At 37.2% G+C, this 12,010-nt stretch overlaps 1 protein-coding gene across 1 annotated transcript; it reads left to right on the top strand.

The window, feature by feature from the left end:
* The first annotated feature begins 2,898 nt into the window (after positions 1-2,898).
* On the top strand, positions 2,899-11,990 carry LOC120415230 (equilibrative nucleoside transporter 4). The gene is made up of 7 exons (XM_039576687.2): positions 2,899-3,691; positions 9,078-9,232; positions 9,322-9,525; positions 9,587-9,801; positions 9,862-9,968; positions 10,025-10,257; positions 10,340-11,990. The coding sequence occupies exons 1-7, from the start codon at positions 3,456-3,458 to the stop codon at positions 11,227-11,229; spliced, it is 2,040 nt and encodes a 679-aa protein (XP_039432621.1). The 5' UTR covers positions 2,899-3,455; the 3' UTR covers positions 11,230-11,990.
* Positions 11,991-12,010: the final 20 nt, after the last annotated feature.

The raw sequence follows: 12,010 nt of genomic DNA, 5'->3' as shown, positions 1-12,010 counted from the left end.
AAACTTGTTTGGTTACAAAATGTAGTGTTTGGTTTGTTTAAATAATGCAAGACTAACAATTTAGAATAAGTTATGGAAAATCGGAAATTTATTCCAAATTTCAACCTACTTCGATCAAAATTACCGAAAATATTGCCGGTTTTAAATAAGATACAGATTTTTCGATGTATATTGGACATATGATTCAGCATCACATACATATTCACAATTGTGAGTTTGGCAACCTTGAAAGATGTTGCATGCAATGAATGTTGGATGCAAGAAACCCAGTTAGTAAAAGTGTACCCGATGTAGAGTGAAGACCAAATTAGAATTTAATCAAGAGATGGAAACGCATGGTAGATTTATATTCAGCAATTCCCCCAGCATGATTCGAATAAAAATTCTCCGATCGGGTAATCGAAATACGCAACTTTTGGTACCCTTACATGTATAGGTCATCGCTGAAATTTTGAAGTTATCGCAGTTTCAGTGAAATTTAAGTTTTCATACGACCTTTTCAAATGTTAAGCTAGATTTTTGTAATTTCTTACTATTTTTCCCAAAAAGCCAAACTAATCACCTTTCTTTTGCGCCTAAAACAGCTAAAATCGGATGAAATGGCGCGGAGATATGATTTTTTGAAAAAAGTGGTTTTTGCGAAAATCGACGAAAATTGCCATTTTTCGGACCACCCTAACACGGCGTAAGTCATCCTAATGGCCAAACAAAAAAATACGGGTCTGATTATTTCGGCCAAGGAACCCCCAGAAAAATTTTGAGCCCGATCGGAGAACTTTTTTTTCGAATCATGCTGTTTTCGTGGGAAATTGCTGTATTGTAAATTACAATTCGAGATATTTTTAACGATGCACATTACAACAATGTTTGACGATTTTTGCTATCGGATTGTTGCAGGAATGGATTCATAAGTTCGACAATATTGGAATAAGAATACAGTAACTTCCGTGGTTGCTATGCACCCTTAAATGAAAAACTTACGTATGAATGGTAATTGTTGCTAAGCTCCATCGTTACGACGACACTTTGTCATTTTAAAATTCGACCTAAAGCAACTAGGCCATTGCTTATATTTTTAACAGTTTTTGCATCATCCATTTGAAAATTGTCTCATAAAAATATTGGGCAAAAAATTAAAATTTATTAAATTAAAAAAAAATAAGAAAAATCTTCGGAAAAAGTTTGAGGTTTGAAATAGTAATCTGATTTTCCAATCTTACTATACTTAAGAATCTTTTGACTCAATGATTTTTTACCGACTAGACTTAAAATTAGGCCAATTTATGTTTGATTGCTTGCCCTGTTCACATAAATGTGCGCATAAAATTTGGTTGAAATTATTGTATACAAATTATATATATATTTGTTCTTTTCGGCCAAACTGGTCTTAAAAAGCTCAAGATAAAGAAAAAGTAATCTTAAATTGCTTCATTTGGGTTGATTTTGAGTTAGATACTTGAATAACTGTTTTTTTTTGTTTTTTTATTACTCTTAAAAATATTTACCACTTTAGTCCAGAAATTTTAAAATTGACTGAAACTGCATTTGGAACATTTGAAAACATGGACAGTTAAGCTCAGTTTAAGGGTCATACTTAATCTCGACAATCAAACATAAGTTGGCCTAATTTTAAGTCAAGTCTGCAAAAAAATCATTAAGTCAAACGATTTCTCAATTTAATTAAAATTGAAAAAAATTGATAACTCATTCAAACTACAAACATTTTTTCAAAAATAATTTTAAAAATGAATTACAAAATCACTATTACAGTTCAGACTCGATTAAGGACTTAAAATAATCGAATAATGACAAAAAAAATCATGTTTTTTTTTATTTTCTTACTTTTAACATCTAGTTCGAGTTCTGCGGCCTCATTTTAGTCAAATTTAAATGTTTGATTGCCTTTTAAATTTTAAAATGCATTATTAATCTGTTATTGCCGCTATTTAGGCCGCCATCTTGGATTTAAAAATTATAAATCATTTTAGAGTAGTTTATGGGTCATACCTAAGCTATCAAATATAACACATAAAAAAAAATCGATTATCCGAAGTGAAATTTATCCGAGGCCTTCGGATAATCGAGTCTGGACTGTATAAAGAATCATGACTTCGGAGCTTGTCATCAGAGGTGACAATGGTTCTGGAGGGAGAGATTGATACATAAACGGAAAATTATAAACCCGGATTAATCAACCTACTGGTGAGATAGAGCTATTATTAAAAAAAAAAAGTTTCATTGATAGATTTAATCAAAAAAAAAGCAACCTAATTCCAATTTCAAGAGCCTACTGCATTTTTTTCCAATTTTTCAAATTCAGTTCACATTATTATTAATACAAATAATCTAATATTTATTCAACAAATCAAAAATAAAAATTTCTCAATATTCTTCTGAAACTTTAGCATTTGAAATTTAATATTTAAGGTCAGTGACTCAAAATAAAATAATGAATAAACACATTTTTCTAGATTCAATCATCCGCGAAGACTTCGAATAGTTGAAGATGGACTGTAGCAACTTGAATTGAATTTGGATTGGATTTATTTTAAATTTATTTACTGATTTGTTTTTTGCGCACTTGAATCCCGTTGCTAGTATTGTTTCATACTCAAGAAGTGTGTTAATGATATCACTTAAATATTTTTGCTTTTTTTGGCTCTAGTCTAAATAATTTCCCGACACGTTTTCACGCCACTAGTTTCGCGCCTGTTGAGAAACTCTCATTCCGCGAGAGCGAAGCCAAAATCCTCCCAAACCAAACAATAAACAACCCCCGTTTTCGTTCTCTGTTTTGGTCTCTCACCGGGAAATTCTTGAGTGTAAAAATTGTTGTTTTGGCTTTTCCACACTGAGAGAGAGCGAGAGCGTGCGAGGGAGAGCGCTTTGGAAAAACGCCGGAGATTGCAACCATGCGCAAAAGGGTCACGATTTATGTCATATTTTTCTGCACCCCCAAAACGACCACTCTTCGAACAGTCAGACGGAATGATCGAAAAGGTGCATGTTTTGGGTGGTTTTTCCTCGGGTTGAGGGCTTAGTTCGATTTCGTGCCGTGGAAAGTTTCGTGTGGTTGACGGTGATTTCCCCGTTACCTAGGTGTGGTTACCCGTGGGGACTATTGCTGCCGGAACGATGGTGACGGGACCTCGGGTTGTTTGCTGAAGGCTGGTGAAAAAATGTGGAAAAGAACTGAATCCGCCGAGACGGACAGTGGAATAGTACTGTAGCTCTCTGTCGTGATGGGATATACAACAGCCTTGAATATCGATTTTGTGTAAATCCCAAATCTGGCACCATGAATCCTTCCTTAGGACAAGGATTGTGATTTGTAAAGTTGAAAACGTTACAAAACTACCTTAAAATCAGCTAAAAGTAAGCAAAGAAAATCGTCAAAAAGTACCAAGAAAAAAATTCAACTCCGAAAAAATACCCAGGCCAGCCTCCCCCGTAGAATGATGGAGGCCACCGAGAATGGTGGCGGAAGTGGTGGAGGGGGTGGTGGAGGCGGTGGTGGTGGTGGTAATACGTCGTACGAACCGCTCGAGGGCACCAGGCGGGCCTTTGACACTTCGGACAGTCCGGAAATGGACGGATGTAGCGGGGGCGGAGGCCCACCCCAGGACCGGCGAAAGCTGGTCTTTTTCGCGCTGATGACGGCCGGCGTCGGCTTTGTGCTGCCCTATAACAGGTGTGTGCTTGGGTTTTGGGTGGTTCAACATTGAGGGGAGGTTGTGCTGAAAATCCGCTGGGTGAAAATTTATTGGACTATTCGATAATTTAATTTCATTTGCAATTCAATAAGAATGAGGATATGAGCCAAATTCGTCATTTGCGTGAAACTTTGTCATAAGGGGTAATTTTTTCCCTGATCACGAATCGAGCTGCATTTTTCGATATCTTGTCACGGATCGCATTTTAAACATTCGAAAAATACGTGTTTTTCAGTCATTTGCATACTGAAATGGTGATGATTTGGAATTTTTTTGTCGGAGGAACTTTTCTGTAAAACTGGACGCTCGATTTGATGGCGTACTAATAACTCCGATAAAACATATTTTTCATCGAAAATAAAAAAAATAAGAAAATAGTTTCAAAAATTCTGCCATTTTTCGATTCATGACTGTAAATTTTATTGGGACATGTCATATTATGGGAAATTTAATGTACTTTTCAAATCTGCAATAACCCAAAAGGGTAATTTTTTCATTTAGAACAAAAATTTCATTTTAAAATGAAGTGTTTTTTGTAATTTTGCATAAGGGATTAGCTTATAATCATCACGAGGCGATTTTACTAAAAAAAGTTTTGAAAACTTTTTGAAAAAGTTACTTTTTTGTTTCTCTTTGTTCCGTTTTTCGTGTTTGTCGCGGGTGACCTTGAATGCAGCTACCAACTTTTTCAAAACTTTTTTGAGTGACCAGGGACAAAAGTTATCTCTTAGGACAAAGTTTCACGTTGGCAGAGTAATTTCGAAGCTATTATAAGATGCAATTAGATATTTTCATTTGAGAGTATGATCTTGAGTTTGAGTTAAACACTTAAAATTCCTACTAATGAGTTAATGAGTAAATGAAAATGAAAAAAAAAATGTGGAAATTGTGAAAGTAATAATTTAAATTCTGTTATAAAAATATTATTATTTAAAACTTTAAATAAGTTGCTGCCTTTGGATAACTGATTGAAAACTCTTCAAAGATGTTATGAAATGTTATTAAAAGCAAAGTTTAAAACATCTTTCATGAAATATAGTCTGGCGTCTATCCACTTGAGTTTTGCATAAAATTATTTCATAAATGACACAAGATAGCTTACAATAACGAAATATTCAAGTTTGATTAACATTACAAGTTATTTTTTAAACTGTCATGCTAAAAACAATAAATTTAATGTTCTGTTTAATTATTAACCAATAATCTAATTTTCAAGTATCAGTAAAGTTAATACTGTTAAGCTTAATTTATTTTAATTCTGAAAGAGTTCATCAAAATTTATTTCAAGACTGAATAATGAAATAGCCAAAATAAATTTTGGCAACCGCAAGGTTTTTTTTTTTGCCTTCGGCTTGTGGTCCCATAAGCCCTATTGAAAATTATGAAGTTTACTAAACTTTTACTAATACTTTACTAAACTGCCGCTCTTATCGAGTCCGTCCCATATGTAAAAACAGCAAGCCGAGAAAAACGTAAGTCAAATTTGTCCCGCCCATAAGGCTAATTGTTAGAATTTCACGAAAAAGTGGATTTTCTCTGGTGTTATAGAACAAAGTTCTAAATTTTATTAGATTTTCTAATAGTTTAGGCCGTTGCAAATATTTTTTGAAGTTTATGTCCCTCGACTCTGACCAAAGTCGAGGGGGGAGGGGGGCAAAAAAATAAAAAATAGTATAAAAATTGAAATTACGAGCCATGGTTTCAACATTTTCATGAATTTTTTTTTTAAATGCATTATACACTTGTCCAGTTGTTTTGACATCATTAGTTTCAAAAATATCTGAGTATTGACGAAAATTTTATTTTTTGCGAAAAATATTTTTTTTGCGTTGCTGTACATTGCCATTTCATAAAAATTCAAAACATTTTTAAACAAGCCCAAACATGCTAAATATGATTATCAATGCAGAAAATGCATTTTAGATTGTTTTCAGTTGATTAGACTACTTTTTTCATGGAAATTTTGAAGTTTTTTGGAAAAAATTTTTTTTTGCCCCTCGATTTTTCAGACCAATTTTGAAAGGGAGGGGGGCGACATAAACTTTGAAAAATATTTGCAACGGCCTTACATGATTTCGAATAAATCTGCATAATTACCTCAAAATTTAACGAAATTACATATGGGACAGACTAGCTTCGAGCGGCAGTAAAGTACTTCAAAAGTTATGCAAATAAAAAAAACGATTTTAACTAAAGTCCGGAAGATTGTAAAAAGGGTGGTTTTTGTAAGTCATGTTACACATTTTTAGAAAGGTATTTGAAAGACCTTTCAAACGAGTCCAAGATCCAAGATGAAGATTTGACAACCCTATCAAAAGTTATAAGCACTTAATAGTAGTTTATGCACCCATTTCAGTGCTGAAAAATAGAACTTTTCAGCATTTATTTTGAAAAGTGTTGCTATTCGATTCTGTTATTTTTGGTACAGAAAAGTAGGCTATTTTGTCGTTCAACAATGTCAGGAAAAGTAAGTAGTTTCACGACGGAATTGCAAAATAGTAGTTTATGCAACAAGTTGCAAAAAGAGGATTTTTTCAGCACGAGTCGTACATTTATCCAACGAGGTTCACCGAGTTGGATAAATACGAAGAGTGCTGAAAAAATCAAGTTTTGCAACGAGTTCCATACAACATTTTTTGCAATTTCGAAAAACACCCATTGAGTGAAATTTTAAGTCTAATTTTCATATATTTTGTCAATAAATCGTTTGAATCAAAAAAATGTTGAAAAGTGTTACTTTTCGAAACAAGTGCTGAAAAGTTCAACTTTTCAGCACCCATTTCAGTGCTGAAAAGTAGAACTTTTCAGCATTTATTTTGAAAAGTGTAGCTATTCGATTTTGCTATTTTTGGTACAGAAAAGTAGGCTATTTCGTCGTTCAAGAATGACAGGAAAAGTAAGTAGTTTCACGACGGAATTGCAAAAATGTTATTTATACACTTTTCAGAAGCCGGATCCCAGATATGTATTTTGATGAAAACGTTGTCCGGATCTGTCATGCAACCCATTGTTGGATGGGTATTTGAAAGACCTTTCCAACGCATCCAAAAGATTGAACGTTATTTGAAAGACCTTTCTAACGAGTCCAAGGCATTAAAGATCTGACAACCCTATCAAAAGTTATGAGCATTTAAGTGTTCATTATACACTTTTTTGAAGCCGAATCTCAGATATTTGGATGAAAATGATGTCTCTATCAATCATGCGACCCATCGTTAGATGTAGGGGAAGGTGGGGCAAGACGACCATATGGGGCAAGAGGAACAATCGCTCGTAAGGCCGTAATTTTTACAATTTTGATTTTTTCCAGTATGAGGAATTGTTGCTAGCAATGTAATTAGCTGATTGTACTACCACATAACCGCCAAAACGACGTAAACGCCACGGGGCATAAGATTGAATGAAGTTTTTTTCAAAACCTTTGTTTCCTTATAATATTTGGAAAGTACAAAATAAGGCTTAGGGTTTGTTTTAAGGCTCATTTTATCAAAATTCTATTTTTCCTAGATCAGTAGTGTCCCTACCAATGACTTGCACGTATTATAAAATATGATTTATGTTTTGGTTATTTTTGTAGAGAGCTTTTAAAAAAAATTGTTTTGGTGCACAGCAAAAAATCCGATGGTAAAATCGCATTCAAAAGCATGCACATCACCTTCGTCAAAATAAACACTTAATATTACACACCGCATGTACAATTTTTGCAAACACTAAACAAAAGTTGCAACCGACGGGATTCAAACCCAGCACCAACAGTAAGGACTGGCGCCTTAGCCCACTCGGCCATCGGACCGATAAAAAGCTGCAAGGATAAACGTATATATGAGCTTGACATTTCGGTCAAGTAGGTTTCCCATACTGATGGGCTACATATTTCAGGGTGTAAAATCACATAAAGTTGCATAAAATAATGCAATATTTATTTTACACCCAGGCCTTTTACACGCAGCTGGATTACTACTTTTTTAGCTGTGTGGGGTAAGTGTACCATATGGATTTTTAGTATGGAAAAAAATACGAATTGCTGCAGCAACATATTTTATTGTGAAAAAAATACATAAAAGTTCTTAAAAACTGATAAAAAATTGTTTTAAAAATTGTCCATACACGATATAATAATATCATGAAAATTTACTATTTATCATCTAAGTAATATTTTTTTCTCGTAAAAACGGTCAAATTTTTAGTAAAATATTATTTTTTAATCTAAAAATGAAAGAAACGTTTCAAATACATCCTAATCTGATGTGTCAAAGTGATAATAGTTCAATTGTTAGTAAATTAGCATGTTTTTTCATGCATTGTTCTTCTTGCCCCAACGGGTTGTTCGTCTTGCCCCACTATTTTAGTAGACCGTACGCAAAATCGAAATTTTAAAATCATTTTTTTGCATAAAAAAAAACAGAATTTTTTAAAAACTTGTTCTGTCAAAGTCTCAGTCAAGACCTGGAATAAGATGATTCTAAAAAAATCGACAGATTTTTTAACGTTTTTAGTGGGTTATAACGAGCAGTTCCTTAGCTTGTTACACTTGCCCCACTTTCCCCTATAATCAAAAGATCTTTCAAATGAGTGTAAAAGGCTTTTTAACATAATATTTCTGAGAATAAAATTAATGTTATTCTGACAGAATATGAAAGTAAATATAAATCAATAATAATTTAAGAAATTGGAAACAAGTAATCGAAAATTTACAAAATTTGCAGCAACAAACTCTTATGAAAACTAAAGGAAAACAAAGCTTGTAATACTTTTTTTTTTCAAATGCATATGAATGCAATATTTATGAGAACATATGCAGTTTATTGATTGTTCAATAAAAACTTTATGTTGTTTTTAATGAGTGCTCCTAAAAATGACCAAAATTATGTGTTTTGTGTAAACATCAAAAATAAAAAAAAGTGAATAATATCGGAATAGATAAAAAATGGCATGGGACAATTAAGTGTAGATCGACAGTTCGGTTATCCGAACTTTAGATAATCAAAACTTCAGATTATCGAGGCTTCGTTTTTTCGAGTCTGGACTGTAAAAATACCTTTAATTTTAACTTAAAAACAATTAATGTCATTTCACTTCTTATTTACAAAATATATTTCGTTTTTGAAAGATAGCATCTGCATCTGTCCTTGCAAAGTTAAATGAAAAAAAATATAGATTAGACCTGAAACTTGCTTAAAAACTGTTACTAATTAATTGTTTATTTGAAAAAGCAGCAAATTTTGTTGTATACTTTTCATGATACTTGGAATGATTTTTGAAAAGAACTGAGAGGATTTTTTTTCATTATTGAATAAAATATCAAAACATCTTCAGTTATACGTTCATGCATAATAACATTTCAAATTAAACTTACTATTCCAGCTTCATAATCGCCGCCGACTACTGGCAGTCCCGCTTCCCGGGCCAGTCCGTCGCACTGGACATGTCGATGACGTACATCATCGTGGCGCTGTGTACGGTGCTGTTGAACAATGTTTTCCTTTCGCTCGCACCCTTCCGAGTGCGTGTCGCATTTGGTAAGTAGTTCGAGATATAAAAGCCTTGTCTAAACATACCAAACCACAATGACAATTTCTGGTCGATAACGAGTCCGTTCTTTCGCCAGGATACGCGGTGTCCTTCACCACGCTCGTCTTTGTGGCCCTGTGCGAAGTGGCTTGGCACATGTTCACCGCCAACACGGCGTACTCGGTCAACCTGGCCGCCGTCTCGCTGGTGGCGATGGGCTGCACCGTGCAGCAGTCCAGCTTCTACGGGTTCGCCAGCATGCTACCGAAGCAGTACACCCAGGCGGTGATGGCAGGCGAGAGTAAGAGGTTTTGAAACAACGTGGAGTAGTGTTACGAGGGTGTTTTTTTTTGTCATTCAAGGTATTGCCGGGTTCTTGGTGTCGTCGAACCGGGTGGTCACGAAGCTTCTCATCAAAAGTGACCGCGCATCAACGGCGATATTCTTCCTGACGTCGACGGTGTACATTGCGTTCAGCTACGTGCTTCACTCGATCACGACTCATTCGCCGTTTGTGCGGTACCATATGAAGGCTTGTGCCAAAATAGTGCTACGACCGGACGATGAACATACGCTGGTAAGAGGACTGATGTGAGGGACTCAGGGGGAACTCATGACACTCAGTTTCATCTTTCAGAGTGACACCATCGATGGTGATTTGGCGAGTGCCCGCTACGGCGTGTTGGCCCTGGAGTCCAGTCCTCCGGTGCACATTCCACCGGGAACCACAACTTTGAGCTTTAGGTAGAGTGATAGGGTTCCTCAAAACTCTACGAATTCACCCTAAAAATTATTTGCAGCAATCCCGTGTACGAGCTGTCGAACCCCAGCGGAGGGGAAAGCGTGCTGGAAACCAACATCAACAATTTGACGTCGACGACGACGAGCGTTACGACCAACGCGACCAACCGGCCCGTAACGTCGCCCACCTCGGCAACGGGGTCTTCGCACGAGGTGCCAAACGTGGCGTTCAAGGTGGAACACGTAATGACGCCGGACATTTGCAGCTCCAGCCGGTTGGGCAGCTTTCGCAGTAAGTTTGCGGCGGTTTGCTGTGCGGTTAGCATGGCAATTTGCGCACTTGAGCTCGCTCTAACTAGTGTGCTTTGTTTTAGGTGGGCTGGAGTCCCGGTGGAAGGTAGCGCACGCTATCTATCCGTACATGGCGTGCATCGCTTTGGCGTACTGCGTTACACTTTCCCTCTATCCGGGCATCGAATCGGAGATTATCTCCTGCAATTTGGGCACTTGGATGCCGGTGCTGCTGATGTTTACCTTTAATACTTCCGATGTGATCGGAAAGCTGCTGGCAGCCGTTCCGTACAACTGGTCCCGCCGGCAACTGATACTGATGTCCGGCTTGCGGGCACTGCTGGTTCCGTTGATTTTGCTGTGCTGCTCTCCCCGAGATCAGCCTGTAATTGCTGGAGAAGCGTCAGCTTTCGTCTTCACGGCAGCTCTCGGAATCACCAACGGCTTGGCCGGCAGTTTGCCGATGATGTTGGCACCGGACAAGGTTTCGGCCACGCTGAAGGAGGTAACCGGCAACATGATGACACTTTCGTACAACATTGGACTGACGGCGGGTTCGTTGGTGGGGTACGTTTTCGAATCCATGCTGGGAGCTCAGCTGCCCAATCCGTGCCCCCAGTATCCGTTCGTTCCACCGAAGCCCAACCAACCGCCGTTCAACAACCTTAGCTTAAGTAGCAGCACTACCAGCACGACGACGGCCGTAGCTGCCGTCCTGACGACGCTTTCGTCGGCGATTCTTCAGTCGAGTACGTCAACCGTATCGCCCGACACCACCTCGAGCAGCATATCCTTTCCCGTGGCCACTTCAACGCTGGCGCAGTCATCCTCAGTATTGAACCCGCTGCTGCCAACCGGGGCGGACGTCGAGACCAGCACCAGCGGTCTGGACTCCAGCAATCTGCTGACTCTGGCGACCACGTTGGCCTACAACGCCACCCAGTCCCTGCTAGAGGCTTCCACTGCGCGCTGAACCCTGACTCAACGGAGCGAAGCTACACTTCCCCGAGTTCGCTGAAGATCCGAAATTTGAAGCCGCAGAGTAGAACTTAGAAGAGCTTTAACTACAATACTCTTTTGTTTATTTCTCCATTATCTTCACTAAGTTATCGATGTATCTCATACTCTTGTAAGACAACGTACTGTAAGCGTAATAGACAACATCTCTTGCAAACTTCGATTCTAAGGACTCAAACAATCTGACTGTTCCCTATTGCGAATCCCTTTTTGCAAATTTTCCCAACTTCATTTCCGTACTAAGAAAGAAAGCAGCAGCTAGGAACCGACTTACCCGAGTTACGAAACTTGCGAAGTAAGCATGACTTAAGTTTTGTATAAAAATATACATAAAAAGATTAAAGTGTAGTAATACTCCTACTAGTACGATAGTAATAACTGTGTATGTGAGAACGTGAGGACATGTGATGAGATCATTGCTACAGCAAGCGAGATATAGGATAAGTGTTGATGTTTGATTGCATTGTGGAATCATGTGTAAAAGTAAACTGAAGATCAGTCACACACGTATTAAGCCAAGCGAACCGGGAGACAGTCTCAAAGGATAGGAGCGAGCATTGAGCACATTAGGTAGATCTTGTAAAACAAAATAAAACTTTGGTCGTATGCAGCAAAAAGCAAAACAGCATATTTATGTAAAAAAAAGGAAAGTAGTCGCTGTAGGAGCTTTATATGGATGGACATAACAGCTCTTGTGACGAAATCAAGCAAAATTAATAATAAAATAGTATATTTTA

This window comes from Culex pipiens, chromosome 2 (genome assembly GCF_016801865.2).
Source record: "Culex pipiens pallens isolate TS chromosome 2, TS_CPP_V2, whole genome shotgun sequence".
NCBI lineage: Eukaryota > Metazoa > Arthropoda > Insecta > Diptera > Culicidae > Culex > Culex pipiens.
The sequence above is the reverse complement of the archived record's forward strand: the minus strand, read 5'-3'. Positions and strand labels throughout refer to the sequence as shown.

Bases quoted from the DNA above. Each gene is read 5' to 3' on its own strand.
- LOC120415230 (XM_039576687.2), top strand. From the start codon at position 3,456: ATGATGGAGGCCACCGAGAATGGTGGCGGAAGTGGTGGAGGGGGTGGT. The intron at 3,692-9,077 runs GTGTGTGCTTGG...TTACTATTCCAG, and splicing joins TTTGTGCTGCCCTATAACAG to CTTCATAATCGCCGCCGACT. The intron at 10,258-10,339 runs GTAAGTTTGCGG...GCTTTGTTTTAG, and splicing joins CCGGTTGGGCAGCTTTCGCA to GTGGGCTGGAGTCCCGGTGG.